The sequence below is a fragment of the Geotrypetes seraphini genome, chromosome 6, assembly GCF_902459505.1.
Source record: "Geotrypetes seraphini chromosome 6, aGeoSer1.1, whole genome shotgun sequence".
Lineage (NCBI taxonomy): Eukaryota > Metazoa > Chordata > Amphibia > Gymnophiona > Dermophiidae > Geotrypetes > Geotrypetes seraphini.
Genome location: NC_047089.1, coordinates 185,745,412 through 185,761,995, shown reverse-complemented (window position 1 = coordinate 185,761,995; position 16,584 = coordinate 185,745,412). Strand labels below are relative to the sequence as shown.

At 42.5% G+C, this 16,584-nt stretch overlaps 1 protein-coding gene across 3 annotated transcripts in view; it reads left to right on the top strand.

Annotated features, from left to right (window-relative positions):
- NUDCD3 (NudC domain containing 3) overlaps positions 1-16,584 on the top strand; it is an 84,604-nt gene that overhangs the window by 58,525 nt on the left and 9,495 nt on the right. For all 3 annotated transcript variants that reach the window (XM_033947858.1, XM_033947856.1, XM_033947855.1), the window contains exon 6: positions 9,087-9,275. In XM_033947858.1, the coding sequence (XP_033803749.1) occupies positions 9,087-9,275 (189 nt within the window). The remainder of the gene's footprint in view (positions 1-9,086; positions 9,276-16,584) is intronic.

The following is a 16,584-nucleotide window of genomic DNA, read 5'->3' as shown; positions in this document are numbered from 1 at the left end:
GAGATTTTTGTTATCGACATGCATCACTTTCCACTTATCCACGTTGAACCTCATTTGCCATGTCGATGCCCATTTCTCGAGCTTGATTATGTCATGTTGCAGATCTTCGCAATCCCTCTGTGTCTTCACTACTCTGAATAACTTCATATCGTCTTCAAATTTAATCACCTCTCTTGTCATACCAATGTCCAGATCGTTTATAAAGATGTTGAAGAGCACGGGTCCAAGCACCGAGCCCTGCAGCATCCCACTCTTCCAGTCCAAGTATTGTCCATTTACCCCCAATCTCTGTTTCCTATGCTCCAGCCAGTTTTTAATCCACATGAGTATTTCACCCTCAATTCCATGGCTTGCAATTTTCCGAAGTATTCGTTCATGTGGAGCCTTGTTGAACGCCTTCTGAAAATCCAGATATACAATGTCGACCGGTTCGCCCTTGTCTGTCTGCCTGTTTACTCCCTTGAAGAAGTGCAGCAAGTTTGTAAAACAAGATCTGCCTTTGCTGAAACCGTGCTGGCATATACCCTTATATAGTGCATTACAGTAATCTAGTTTGGATATAATAAGAGAGTGAATTAAAATGTTGAGGGATTGAGAGTCCAGTATGTTCGCAAGAGCTCTAATCATCCTTAGTCTAATGAAACAGTTCTTTACTACTGGGCTAATTTGTGTACAATAAGTCAGTTTGCTATCTATAATAACTCCCAGGATTTTAATAGTATTCAGAGGTAATTGGAGTGTCATTAATAGTGATAGGAGATGTGAGCTGTAAGTTATCTTTCCATGGAAATAGCAGACAACTTGTTTTTGATAAGCTAAGAGACAGCATATTTTCGTGAAGCCATTGACTTATTTAGAATTGATGAGGCTAATGTCGTTGGAGCTGGAGGCATCAATAGGGTAGATGATCTGAATGTCATCCGCGTAAGCGGTAAGACCAATAGATTGACAGTCAACGGAGGGGCCAAATAGATATTAAAGAGTAAAGGGGACAGTATGGATCCTTGAGGAATACCGAAATTATTTTGGATAGCTCAGTGTTCTCCCCGGAAATTTTTTCCAGCCGGGTGGCATGAAAAAGTAGCCGGGTGGGGCGGGGCGGGGAAATTTGGTAGTGGGAAAAATTAAATGTATACTATTTTTATTAGTTAATTATTATTATTTTCCAATGCTCGATATGACTTCCTTTTTTAAGGTTTGACACTTGTGCCAGAATATTTTTACTAAATTTAAGAAGTATCCAATTCTAGAAGTGAATAATTAGATATTCACCCTCTTTCAAAAAAGGTTTAAAAAAGGGAAATGCGTTAATGAAGTCATTAGGTTCAATCTAACCATTTATTTCTGCATGAATTTAAACAACATTAAAAAAAAGATAAATATAGCTCATCCAGTCATACAAGAAATGGCTATACAACACCTCTAATAATGTTTTGATCACTAGGTTCCTTCCTGAGGTCTCACTGAGGATATGAAATAGATGCTATCCCCACTTCCAGACCTCTTCCACATAATTTATGGAGAGGTGTTACTGAGCCTTGAAGGGCACCTGTGTGATTGATCTTTATCTGCTTCTTTTTTATTTTGCTATAGTGCAAAGTAAGAGCTAGGGCAAATAAGTATAGGTAAAGATGCAGGTAATAATTAGCAATGTATTAAAAATATTTTATTTTTATTTGCTTATAATGCCATTTGAAAGCTACTTGATGATAATACAACTTTAATTTAATTCTTTATAATGTGTGTCTGTGTGTTGGGGGGGACAACACCTACGTCAACAGTAAAGTTAGAATAGAGTCATTAAATCCAGTGGTGTACCTAGTATATATGACAGCCAGTGCTAATCATTTTTTTAACAACCCCCTCCTCTACATAAAAAAATATATTTTTAGTAATAATCCATGAGTCACACAATAAGGGTGCATCTAGGAAAAGGCAGCATCTTAAACACTGCAGTGAGCACTAGAACACCAACACACGCATTGTAAAACTAAACAAACCAGATCCTACACAGTCATTTGATCCTGTAGTCGATGCTAACAGAAAGCCATGTCCTTTTCATACACATAGAACACAGATACACCCTCGCCCAATATGGAATAATCACAAACTAAAAATAGAAATATGTAGTCAAAAGTTAAACTGAACCAAGAAACCAGACTCTGCATACAATGCAACACCACAGAAACAGTGACACATGTCCCCTAATACTGTGCAAAATATAAAGACAGTAGATGTAAATTTGAAAAAATCTTCTACATAACAGTCACCACTTTACAAATTAACAAATAGAAATAAAATAATGAGAAATATGAAAATACCATTTTATTGGACTAATCCATTTTTCAATTAGCTTTCAGAGGCCAAATCTTTCTTCAAGACAGTACAGTATACAGCTGTTATGGTATCCTGTCCTGACCTGAGGAAAGGGGTTTATTCCCTCCCAAAATTGCCCTATTTCCATTTCCTATTGATAAATTTTAATCAATACAGTTACAATACTACTTGATTCTACGTAAAGCAACAAAAATATTTTTTTTCTACCTTTTGTCGTTTCTGCTTTAGTCATCTCTTCACTCTCTTCTTTCTATCCAGCATTTGTCCTCGCTCCCTTCCATGCAACATCTGTCCTCTCTCTTTGCCCCTTCCACCCAGCCTCTACCCTCTCTCTACCCCTTCCATCTACTGTCCACCCAATCTCTGCCCCTTGCATCCACTGTCCACCCTTTCTGCCTTTTCCATCCAGTGTCTTCCCTCTTTCTGTTCCATATGGTATCTTCCTTCTTTCTATGTCCCTTCAATAAACTCTATATCCTGTGCCCTTTCTCTCCTTTGTACATGATTTATTTCAGCTTCAACCCCTCTCCATTTTTTGTCTCTACCCATATGCTCTGGCATCTCTCTCTTCTCCTTTCCTTCCTTCCTTCCTTCCCACTCCACCCCATGGTCTGACATCTCTATCTCCTTCCCTTCTCTCCCCCCCTCTCCAGTATCTGCCTCCTGTCTTTCCCCTTTGGTCTAGGCCTCTCTCTTTCTCTCCGTCTTTCTTCTGTGAGGAGATCATGTTGATCTTGAACACTGAATAATTCTTCCACATTCTCCATATCACTATACTGTAGTCTGGTCCAGCAGACTGCTTTGGCACTATTACATGGGTAATAGTAAATTCATTATGCATCAGCTTTCTACACAGAATGCCACAAGTCTCTATTTCTTGTGCTGTGCTTACATCTGCCAGCGTCAGAAACTTGTGAGACAGATCCCTTGGCAATCCTACACTTCGGAGCCCTTTGTCCATCTGGTTCTGTATGGTTGCAGGCTTTAAAGCTCTGTTTACTGGAGGAGACTGTCCAGCATATATAGTTGCATCACTCTTAAGGATCTGATCAGAAATTGCATTAAACAAGGTGGTATTTTTAGGCATGGAAAAACAGGACGTGTTCTCCTCAATCTGCTCAGATGCCTTCAAATGCCCTTTAATATTCGTCTGATCTCGGGCTAAATCTTGCCTCCTGAGCTGATCTTCAAAGGAGAGCGGAGTGAGAGCCATATCGGCAGTGAGATCCGTTTTGGGTCGCATGTTGTGCAGGGCTGGACTAAGGCAAGTTGTAAGCTTCCTTCCATCGCTGACCTATCTTCCATAAGTCAGCAACGGAAGGAAGCTTACAACTCGCTGCTCTTGCTTGCTTCGGGCCTTCCTCGTTGCCGGGTCCTGCCTACTTTCGGAAACAGAAAGTAGGCAGGATCCGGCAGCGAAGAAAGCCCGAAGCAAGCAAGAGCAAGTTGTAAGCTGACCTGTCTCCTATAGCGAACCCATGCTCCGGGGCGTGTGCATGCCGACTTCCCTTCTCTTCCTCCCTCAGGACGTGACTTCCGGTTTCGGAGAGAAGCGGCATGCACATGTTAGAGCCCCGGAGCATGGGTTCAAGTCGCTTGCTGGCGTTAAAAACTAAAAAAAAAAAAAAAAGTCAGGCTCCTGCGATTCAGGCTGTGCCGAGTCAGCCCGGTAAATCTCCAAGCCGGTGAGAAGGGTTTTTTTTAAAATGTTGAGCAGAAGGCGGCAGCAGCAGCAGGATTGCGATCGAGATTACAGACGGGCACTCATCTAAATTAGTTGGGCGGAGCGCCCGGCTGAAAGGCCCTGAGGAGAACACTGTAGCTGATGATATGGAGTTATTTAACGAAACAACAGAAGTACGGTTTATAAAATAGGAAGTAAACCAATCAAGAACCTGTTCAGAGATTCCTGCCGCAGCTAGCCTTTGAAGTAGGAGTTGGTGATCTACTGTATCAAATGCCACTAAAAGATCTAATGAAATGAGGATAACTGATTTATGCTGATCCAGGAAATATTGTACGGATGTAGTTAAACCTATTAGTGCATGTTCTGTAGAATGGTTTTTCTGAAAGCCTGTTTGATTGGGATGGAAAGCTTAAGTTTTGTCAAAATAGTCTGAAATTTGATTAAAAATGATTTTTTTCTGTTACTTTAGTGAGAAAAGGAAGGGTAGAGATTGGTCTGTAATTGGAGCAGTTTTGATTATTGCCATTGTTATTTTTTATCGTGGGGTATATAATAGAATGTTTGCTGTGACGAGACTTTTGTGTATTAGTTTGAGTATAAATGGGCCAAAAATTGAAAAGTATTGTTTCAGAATGAAAGGAGGATTTATCCTTTAGGATTTAGAGACTGCATAATGCGCAAAATATCATTTAAGGAAGGTAAAGAAAAATATGAACAAGATGAGCATAGGAGCATTGGAGTACTGTCCTCCAAACAGTAGAAATTTTGGGATTTATTTTTAATACCGGATTTTGAGGATTTTTTTTTAAAAGAAGTTTGCTAAGTTTTGAGCTGTGGGGGTGGAGGCGTTAGTGTAGATTTGTTTTCATTTAAATTGTGTTAGCTTTTTAAGGATAGAAAATAGGGCAGCAGAATTTTTTGCTTTAGAGATACATTTATTAATTGTTTGTAGTATTTTGAATGTTCCTTAAACTTATTAAGGTTGGACACTGTAGGATTAGTTCGCCATTTACGTTCTAGGGAGCGTAACTGGTGTTTAAGAAGTACGGGTAGTAATTGGAGCTAATTTGTCAAGTAAGGAACGACAAGCATCGTCCCAGATCTTTAATTGTTTATCTGGATCTTCTGAATCAAAGGTGTCATTATCAAGTTGAAGTGAAAGAGGAGTTAGCTTTTTAGGTTATCATAGTCTCTGGAAGAGATAATTAAAGGTGGAACCGAATTAGAGGGGGTAGAAAGGAGATAAGAGGTAGAGATAAAGGGCTCCTTTTACAAAGGCACACTAGGGCCTTAACCCGTGGAATAGCGTGCGTTAGCCGCTACCGCCTCCTTTTGAGCAGGTGGTAGATTTTCGGCTAGCGCGCACTAATCCAGTGCATGCGCTAAAACCGCTAGCGTACTTTTATAAAAGGAACCCAAAGTAGTGATCCAACCAAGGTACTTGAAGTAGCTGTGGACTTGAAAAGCTGGATTTATGAGGTATAGAAATAAAGATCATATCGAGTGTATGACCCCTCTCCTGCCTTTCCTCCAAAGTATACATATTGAAATTTTTAAGATTGCCCCCATACACCTTATGATGAAGACCACTAGGCTTCCTCTGGATTGACGCCATCCTTTTTATATCTTTTTGAAGGTGCAGTCTTCAGAATTGTACAAAATATTTAAAATGAGGTCTCGCCAGAGTCTTATACAGGGGCATCAATACCTCCTTTTTCCTACTGGCCATACCTCTCCCTATGCATCCTAGCATCCTTCTAGCTTTCACATCATCATTTCAAACTGTTTGGCCACCTTAAGATCATCACATACAATCACACCCAATTCCCGCTCTTTTGTCGAGCACATAAGTTCTTCACCCCCTAAACTGTACCGTTCCCTCAGGTTTTTGCAACCCAAATGCATGACCTTGCATTTCTTAGCATTAAATTTTAGCTGCCAACTTTCAGACCATTCTTCAAGCTTTGCTAGTTCGTTTTTCATGTTATTCACAACATCCAGGGTGTCTACTTTATTGCAGATTTTGGTATCATCCGCAAAGAAGCAAATCTTACCTGACAGCCCTTCAGTAATATCGCTTATAAAAATTTTTAAATGAACAGGCCCCAGAACAGATCCTTGAGGCACACCACTGGTATCATCCCTTTCCTCGGAGCGATCTCCATTGACCACTACCCTCTGTCATCTTTCACTCAACTATTTTCTGACCCAGCCCTTCACTTTGATTCTATAGACAGTAACAATTATGTTTCAACCTTTGACAGAAAGTTAATGTCTAAAACTATTTGGAAAATGGATTTTCACTATGACCCCACTTTTACAAAACTGTAGTGCAATTTTTAGCACAAGCTGCAGCAGTAACGGCTTCGACGCTCATAGGAACTCTGAGCGTTGGAGCTGTTATTGCCATAGCCGGCGCTAAAAACCGTGCTATGATTTTGTAAAAGGGATGGGGAGGTAAACTAGTTAATAAAGTTGATTTTGTAAAATCAAACTTTTTTTTTTCAGTAAAACATACAATTTCTCTTTTATATCATTCTTTTAAATTGTCAAAGCACAGAGCAAAATGATGTTCACTTACTCAGAGAAATGTCTCTCAGAATATCTCTGGGAGGACAAGGCCATAGCAGAAAAAAAAAATTTTGCTTGGATCTTTACTGAGGAGGATGTTGTTGAGTCAAATAAGACTGGACATCTTCCCATTGTTCCTCAAATCTATCTAAGTTCTGGTAACAAAGCTGTCAACTTTTCCATTACCATAATTTATTTTAGTTATTTTACCTCTCCTTTTACTGAACCGTGATAGCGGTTATTAGTGTAGGGAGCTGCGCTGAATTCTCCAAGCTGCTCCCGTCGCTCATAGAGTTCCTATGAGCAGCGGGAGCAGCACGGAGCATTCAGTGCAGCTCCCTGCACTAATAACCGCTATCACAGTTTAGTAAAAGGGGGTGGGGTTAGTTATTTATATATCACCTATTAATTGTCTAGGCAGTTTACATTCAGGTACAGTGTTTCCCCACAAGTTTGCGAATCGCGGACTCACTCATTCGCGGTCTGCTCCAACCACCTCTTCCTGTAGTAAAGTCGGGCTACACCAGTCAGGAGCTGCGTGTCAAAGCAGCTCCTGATTGGTATAGCCCGACTTTACTACAGGAAGAGGCGGTTGGAGCAGACCGCGAGTGATTTTCTTCACCCGCCAGCGCTCCAGCTGCCCTCCCCTGCCTTTTGACAGGCGAAAAACCGCATTTGTGGTTTTTTGAAATACGCGGAGGTTCCATTCCAGGAACCCTCGCGAATTTCAGGGGAATACTGTACTTAGTCATTTGTCCAACTTCCTCCTCCATCATCTACACAACATTGGAACTTTCATATTATTTATTATGTGATTTCATAGCAGGCCACTAATAAATAATTACATAAGCTCCTACAATTTATAGAATGTATTTTATGTTTTACTTAAATTTACAAGATCTTTTAAATGGGGGTTGGGTACAGGGATAGGAAATAGAACTATAGGGATGGTGAGGGAACAGTATCAATATGATGGGATAGGATGGGGTCAGAATAGAATTGACTGGGGACAGGTGGGGATGAGGACCATATTTTGTCCTCATACTCACCTCTATTCTAAATGCTTCTAGAAAAGAACCCTAGGGAACTTCTCTGTGTCAGTCTCCATCGGTGACATTATCCAACAGTAAGAATATTCATCCTGCTGTCCTTGGACAACACCTACTTAAAGGTAAATAACTTTGCTGAAGTTGATCCTTTTTGATTGCAATAGATTATGAGTTATTTGATGTACTGACAATCTGGATATTTTATATACTGTTTTGATTTGATTGTCCTTTGATCAGATGGGGTGGTATACAAGTTTTAAAGAAATAAAATTTTAAGATTTCTGTTCTTCTGTGCATAAAAATGACTTTGGTATGCACTAGAGAGATGAGGAGACTTTCTTGAATCATTTATATGGGACCCCCCTACCTCACCCACTCAATGTCATTCTCGTGCCTCCCCCCCTCCTTTTTTCCCCAGTTATATCCAATGTTTTGAATTTTCAAAAATTGGCTGGGCCCATGCAGCAATAGGGCATAATATGGTTTAAGCTTAAGAAGTAGCCAACAGATAAGAATGTATTCACTAGAAAGAAACACAGCTGTTCTGTGAGGAAGAAGGATCACACCAAATTGGGGTGAGAGGAATTGGAGAAAGCTGCCAGTAAGACTTTACTCTGCACTGTGTACCAGAAGTTGCAGTTAATCTGATTCATCCATCTACCTCCAGCTTTCCCTCGTCCGCCTCCTAAAGACAGCTTTTTTCCTTCCCCAAGACCTAGCTTCTTTGAGTGGAGTCTAAGCTGTTAGAGACAGCCCCTCTCAAGCTTGGAGCAGTACTAGATAACTTGCCAAATTTTAGTAGCCTAGGCAACCAGTATTTTTCCAGCTCTGTAACATACCATGTATTTTTCAATTGCTAGAAGTAAGCTGCTGGGTTAGCATCACTGGAAGCAAAGTGTATCTACAAAACAGGTACAGGCATTTGGTGGTGCAAGCTTCCCATATTGTTTTCTGTCTCTACTTGTCTTTTGAGCCATCTTGCCAACTTACCATATAGAAACCTAGAAACAAGAGGCAAAAGAGATGTCAAAAAATAAACCAAAAGGGATACTTTATTCAATCAATAATTAAAAAAGGTCATAAAATTAGACAATCTAGAAATATTTTAGCCACACTTCTCCAAGATGGACATTATATTATAGACCTTTATCTAATTTTATTACTTTTTAAATTATTGATTGAATAAATTATTCCCTTGGTTGATTTTTTTTTGACATCTCTTGTTTCTGGATTTTCCAGCTTGTTTATATTTACAAGATCAATATTTCAGTTTCCCAGGTGGAGCCATCAGTATCTGACATAATTGCATTGGTATTAGATTTTTATTTTACATTATCTGTATGTTTTTGAGATGCCATGTTATGCTTGGGTGCGGTTTGAAAACCAAAATGAACTGCTTATTTGTAGAATCATGTTCTTTTTTTCTCTCTCAAAACACACAGATTAACTTGAGCAAGAATGGCGAGTACTGGTGGAATGCAGTCCTCGAAGGTGAGGAACAGATTGACATCGATAAAATTAACAAGGAACGTTCCATGGCAGCAGTGGATGAGGAAGAGCATGCTGTACTGGACAGACTAACCTTTGACTACCACCAGAAACTGCAAGGCAAACCTCAGAGCCATGAACTGGTATGTTCATCTATATCCCAGAAAAAATGAGTATGCTTAACAATAATAACTGGTTTAATTTGCAAGAGAGGTTGCGTAGAATTCCAGCTGGGTTAAGTACTGGATAAACAAAGGGAAATTACTGTAGTGATCCGAAACCTTTTCAGCGCACGTATTATGAAGTGCTAAGTAGCTAGTATACTGGCTTGGGAGAGGGGATCAGTAATGCTAATTCACTTTCATTCATTTTTGCTGGGAATTATGCTTACTGAACCCATGAAGGCAACGTTGAGAAGGAATGCTGCAGCATCGTCATGCTTCTATCAAGGAGGTTTGAGGTAGGATAAAGCCAAGTAGTGAGCCCCCTGAATTTATTATGCTCTAAAGTAAGCAAATGGTCATACTCTTATTTCTCTGTGAACAAGGTGGGGAATGGATCCACGCTTGGGTAATGTCATTCGTGTTACCCAGAAATGGACTTCACTCTGCAGTCATGTTCAGGGGAGCTTTGCAGCTTCTGCACTCTGTGCCCATGAGGTTCCATCCTCGGTCTTGTCAAATTGTACAATTCACTGAACATGTATTTTCAGCTGTCCATAGAATTCAAATTTAAGAAATTGAAATAATTCTTTAAAAAAAAAAAAAAAGACAAAGCTGTAAGCCCTAAAAGACTCGACTTCAGCAATATCAGGGGCTGATCAGCACATCACAGACCAATCTCAGCAATATCGCCAATCTACACCCTCTACCTCTAACCGCAGATCCTACCTTTAGCATTTTTTTCTAACAGTACTATCCTAGATGACGATTTGTTCCCTACAATAGAACCAACCCTCAGCATTTCTAATCTTCTGCCTACTCTGCGGCCGAGAGATCACAAACAGTCCTCTAGCACTTAGATACTTTCCGTCTACTGCTAGTTTTTGACCCCTTGCTAGTAGGAGTCGGCTCAGTCATTTCTTTTCTGTATGGCAGGCCATCATGACAGACAAATGGGTCCTAAGCATAATTTCTCAAGGGTATCGCCTCAGTTTTCTGCCCAAGGTACTAGTGACCTGGATTAGCCACCATGAGGACGGGCTACTGGGCTAGATGGACCATTGGTCTGACCCAGTAAAGCTATTCTTATGGTTCATGCTCCTCAGCAGCCTCCAAGAAGCAGCAACGATGCCAGGTTGATAGCCCTCTCTCTCTGCAAATAGGGGGAGGCTATCAGAATTTTGGGAGGCTTGGGTAGAGATTTTCTCAGATCAGTGGGTGTTAGACATAATTTAAATAGTTTACAAGCTCAAGTTCTTTCATCCCTTGCAAGATTTATTTCTGAATTTTCCAACCGGATGCCTGGAGAAGACACTCGAGGTCCGAGCAGCAGTACAGCAACTCTTAGATATTCAAGCCATAGAACCCGTACCAGATGGAGAATCAGGCTTAGGAAGATACTCCACATACTTTATTGTGCCCAAAAGAGATTCAGAGGACTGGAGACCAATACTGGACCTAAAGTCAGTCATCGCAGCTTTAAGGATGCGGTGCTTCCGCATGGAGACGGTAGCACTGCGGAAATTTCTAGCCTCATTGGATCAAACAGAAGCTTACTTGCTTATTCCTATCTTTCCTCCTCACAAGGATATACACACACACTAGTGTTTAAGCCCGTTACATTAACGGGTGCTAGAATATATGTATGTCTGTCTTTCTTTCTGTCTGTGCTTCTCCCTGCCCCTGTCTCTTTCTTTCTTTCTTTCTTTCTCTCTCCCTCCCACTGTCTGTCTTTCTTTCTTTCTGTCTGTCTCTCTCCCTCTGGCCCCCTGTTTGTCTGTCTGTCTTTCTTTCTGTCTCTCACCCTGTCCGCTGTCTTTCTATCTCCCTGTGGCCCCTTGCCTGCCTGCCTTTCTTTGTCTTTCTCTATGGCCCCCTTCTTTATCCTCCCCAAAGCAATCCAAAATTGCTCCCTGGCCCCCCAGCACACCCCTCCCCCCAAAGCAAAGCACGCTTGCTCCATGGCACATTTGTCTCCCCTCCCCCCCCGTGCAGCAGCATCATGTCTTCCAACTCCAGTTCCTTGTGAAGCAACATTTACATACCCCCCACCCCACTTCCCTGTGCAGCAGCATTCCCTTCCCCTTTATTAAAGGTATAGGCACACTCCTTCTTGCCTCATTCAAGCTGTTCAGCCTCAGCTCTCTATTCCCTCCAGGACCGATTTTGTCCATCGGGCGCCTTGGGAGGTGATTGGGGCTATCAGAGGTGGAGCGGCATGCAGGGCTACTTTTGGGATCGGCCATTTTTGCTGCGTCAGATCCTTTGCTTTGGCTGGCTGACTTAGGCCTGTGCGCGTCGTCGGCCTGGAGGAGCCGGTCGGGGCGGTGCTCCCATGCGCAGTGGGTGATTGGCCATTTTTCGAGCGTGGGTTCTGGGGAAGGACGGCAGCGGCGACGGCAAACTTACAGGAAGGGAGGCTTTATCCTTCAGACAGCAAGGCGTGGGTTCTGGGGAAGGACGGCAGCGGCGACGGCAAACTTACAGGAAGGGAGGCTTTATCCTTCAGACAGCAAGAGCCGCCGCGGCCGAGAGGCCCTGCGCCACCGCGCGCATGCACACTCCTACCTGCGGGTCCCTACAGCTCACAGAAAACGGGAGCACGCAGGTGGGAGTGCACATGCGCGCTTAGGGCTTTATTATATTAGATATACCAACTATTAAGATTAAGCAGTTTACAATCAGGTACTCAAGCATTTTTCCTATCTGTCCTGGTGGACTCACAATCTATCTAGCATACCTGAGGCAATGGAGGATTGAGTGACTTGCCCCGGGTCACAAGGAGCAGCATGGGGTTTGGACCCACAACCTCAGGGTTCCGAGACTGTAGCTCTTAACCACTAGGCTACTTCTTCCAAAATTCACAAAATCTTCAAGTCTTTAAATCTTCAAACACTCCAGTAGCTCCAGCTACATGAACAGATTTGAAGGACTTCCCCTGATGCAGCCGGGTGATCTGGCGAAACAAGGATCCTTGTCAGGATTATGAATTCTTTTGCTGGAGCAATGAAACTTCTGGAGCTACTGGAGTGTTTGAAGATTTAAAGACTTGAAGATTTTGTGAACAATTGGGGACGATGAACTGAGTGTTTGAGTCTCCAGCTAAAGATAAGCTTTTTTCTAACTTTCCTGTGCACAGACAGTGATTTGGACCTTTTTGAGATATAGAACAAGTAATTTGTGGAGGTTTTTTTTTGCCAGTGATAAGATTGAAGGCAGCTAGAAGTTTCTGTAGTTATGCTGCTCCTTAAGTTTGAGGCTTTTTTCCCCCACATGTTTGTGACTGCTAAATACTCTGTAGGTTTCTTCCACTGCCAGGCTTGGTAACAATTGAAATATAGCTGTGCTATTAGTTTTTGTTACCTTTTATATTGGATTAAGTTTTATGCATACCATTGTAGTAATGAACTTTACTTCTAAGCCAGGGTATGATCTCAGTCTCTCAAATTTATTGCTAACGCTTGCTGTAGTGCTTGGATCGTATCACAGAGATCTTTAATTTGGAGTTCATAAGATATTATATCTCTAGGCAACTTACCCAGGTGTGCTTGAAAATTCTTTTAATCAGGCCTGAGGCATCCACAATGATGGGAAATATTTCTGTGTTATTCTGACAAGATTTTCTTGATATTTGAGGATCTTTTCTTTCTCTACTCAATTCAGAGTAGTCAGTCCCAAGCCTCTACCTGTGTGACAGTCACATAGTTTAAAAAAAAAAAATTCTACAAAGCTTGTTTTCTTCATAACTGTCAAAACACGACCAATAAAATTTGACATATATCATCCTGAATAAACTTGCAAAAAACCTACACACTCACAGCAGCCACCTCAACAAAATGATGTTGCCATCACCTAGCAAACACTCCCCCTCTTTTATGAGCGCATAGCGCATAGAATTCCTATGAGCATTGGAGCCGTTACCGCCACTGCCAGCGCTAAAACCCACACTACACATTTGTAAAAGGAATAATAATAATAACTTTATTCTTCTATACCGCCACAATCTTGCGACTTCTAGGTGGTTTACAGTCAAGAGAGCTGGACATTCAGCGAGTTACAATATGCAGATAGTCAGAGGAAATACAGAGTACAGAAACTTTAAGAAAGCGAAAAATAAAATAAACAGGAAGGGATTGTCATGACACATGCATTTGCCATAAACAATTGGCATGGTTTTCAGTCAGGAGAATCTGATCCTTATTTTCAAACATTGTATTTGGAGAAAGGTTATGGTTTTCAGAGACTGCAAGAGATTAGCAATAAGTTAAGCCCGTTTCTTTCAATTTCTTCAAAACATATTCAATGCTTTTCCTCTTCCATCTCTTTTTCTGCAGTCAGGAAGCAGAAGGTCCCATCAGTTTGTGATGTCTAAGTTAAGTGAGGTGGATGATGTGTGTAGGCTTATTTCAAATGTATTCAAGTAATATATCCCAAATTTTATTGAAATTGGTCAGGGCTTGACAGACTTGTGTGTGTTTGTATAAGTATATATGTGTGTACCTTCAATCTGAAGCATAGCAGTAGTAAATTTCCAGCTTTGGGATGGTCCACCCTTAGCATCTCTGTGCATGTTGGCTCTGCATGTCTGTGAATGGAAGAATAGGAGACGAGAAGCAGTTAGGTAATTGCTACTTTTCAAAAATGTAAGTGGTTCTATGCTGCATAAGCTGGAGCAGCTCCCAAAGAAATACATTGGACTTTTGCGGGGGGCTTTATTTCTCTGTATCCCTTAGCTTGACTTGGTACATTCTTACATGAGTAACTTTTCATCATGTTTTCTTCAACTGCATATTTTGATCCTATTCCATTAAAGTTTCAGAGCTGTTTTGCTCTTGACAGACTGACATCCTTGACCCTTTGTGTATAATTTCTTTACAACATTCTGTTAAATAGGAAATAATGAAAATAATTTGAAAAGGAAAATACTTAAGTCACAGGAATCTATTCCATGTGATAACTAACTACAGTGGTGCCTCGCACAGCGAACGCCTCGCACAGCGAACGCTGCGCACAACGAACTTTATGTCGTGATCCGTATAACGTACTTCGTTTCACACAACGAAGTCGCCCGAGCTGCATACTTCCGGGGTTCCTGCGGGGTTGGATCGCAGCGGGGTTGGTCGAGCCGCGAGGGTAGTCTCCTTCTCCTTACCTGCCCTGTCGCAGCCGCACACAGCCGAACGGAAATCTTCCCGATGTCAGCGCTGACGTCGGAGGGAGGGCTTAAGCAAAGCCCTCCCTTCCTCCGACGTCAGCGCTGACATCAGGAAGACTTCCGGTCGGCTGTGTGCGGCTGCGGCAGGGCAGGTAGGAAGAAGGCAATGGCGAACGAAAGAGGGGGGAGGGGGCGGTCCGCCCCGAAGAATGTGCACAGATGGTCAGGTCCCCCGATCGACCGACAACAGGCCCGGCCGACAAACCTCCCTGCCCTGTAGCCGCGAATCTAAATTACCTCTTACAGCAGCTTCAATAATCCAGCTGCTGTAAGAAGGTAATTTAGATTCGCGGCTACAGGACAGGGAGATTTGTCCGACCGGGCCTGTTCTGTTGTCGGTCGGGTGCAAAAGCGCCACAAAGGTGGAGGCAGGGAGGGAGGAAAGGTGGAGTGGAGAAGAAAAGACGCTTAAGGGGGGAGAAGGCCGCTGAAAGCACATGTTGGAGCAGGGGATGAGAGGGAGGGAGAGAAGGGGAAATATTGGACAAGGGCAGAAGGGATGCTAAATCATAGGGTGACAGGCAGAGAGAACAACAGGAAAAAGAGTGGAAGCAATCTTGAACCCTGAGGGTGAGGGCAGAGAGAGGTGGTGAGATGATTGATCATGGGGAGAGGGACAAAAGGGAATAGAGATGGGATAGGAAGATAGTGGAAGTAAAAGGACAGGGAGATGTATGTTTTTAGATGTATCTAAATAAAAATAATAACAAAAAATTTATCTTTTTTATGTCATCTTAGCATATTTTATGCTGCAGAACGAATTATTTTTTTTTACATGTATTCCTATGGGAAAACGCGTTTCACATAACGAACGTTTCACATAACAAACTTGCTCCTGGAACCAATTAAGTTCGTTGTGTGAGGCACCACTGTATTCTCTTCTGCTAGCTATGAAGCCCAAGGCAAACAACTAGTGTTTGCCATCATCTTAATTTGATTTTAGAGCAGAAATGGTACTCTGTACCGTGCCTCCAATTCCCTCTGCAGTGACTGCAGCTTCCAGTCCTATGTGTTTCATCATTATTTATCCAACATGCTTGAAAATAGTTAAAAGAAACCAAGGGCATATTTATTTAAACATTTATACCACCTTATCACTAGGCAGGTTACAAATAAACATACCGTATTTTTTGCTCCATAAGATGCACAGGACCATAAGATGCACCCTAGATTTAGAGGAGGAAAAAAAACCATTCTGAACCAAATTGTGTACTAATATATACCAGGCTCTGCACCCAGCCCCCCTCACGCCTTGCCAGACTCTGTATCCTGCAATTATTTGCAATTCAGTTTACAATATAAAAAAGAACAGATTTATAACCGCAAAAAAGTAAATATAGCACAGCAAGAAATGACAAACCAGGGCAATACAAAGACCAGCTGAGGGCTGAATCTAAAAACACTGAAAATTAAATTAAAACAAACGCTGCCCTACCTTGGGAAAAAAGACAATGATCCACTTTAAAAGTGCAGACAGAGCCTGAGTCAGCTTTGGGGACTCTGGCATTGGTGTGCTGCTTTGGCTGGGGGGGGGCCTCTATCAGCTGTAGGTACCGATAGCTCTTCGTCCTCAGGCTCCACCTCCTCGAGCAGCAGGACAGTCCTGGTCCCAATCTTCTGCCCTGGAAGTTATGGGTAGAGGCCGGCAGTTGAGGCTGTAGGCGCTGGCAGCTCTTCAACCTCGGGCTCCGCCTCCTCCCCAAGCAGCAGGACAGCGGCAGTCCCAGTCCGCTGCCCCGAAAGTTATGGGTAGAGTCCGGCAGTTGCGGCTGCAGGCGCCGGCGGCTCTTTGTCCTAGAGCTCTGCCTCCTCCCCGAGCAGCAGGACACCAGTCCGCTGTCCCAGAAGTTATTGGTAGAGGCAGGCGGCTGCAGCAGTTCCCGCACTCTCCTCTGAGCTCTTCATGGATGGAAGGTGAGGTCAGCCGCAAGGGCTCAGCGCCACCATCTCGTCCACCATCTTGGCCTCCTCACTCATTCAACCAAACACCGGCAGAGCTGCGGCGCATGGGGCAGAGTCCAGGAACCTGGGAGGGTGTAATTCTCTCAGCGGCTGGATGTATTCACTCCATGAGAT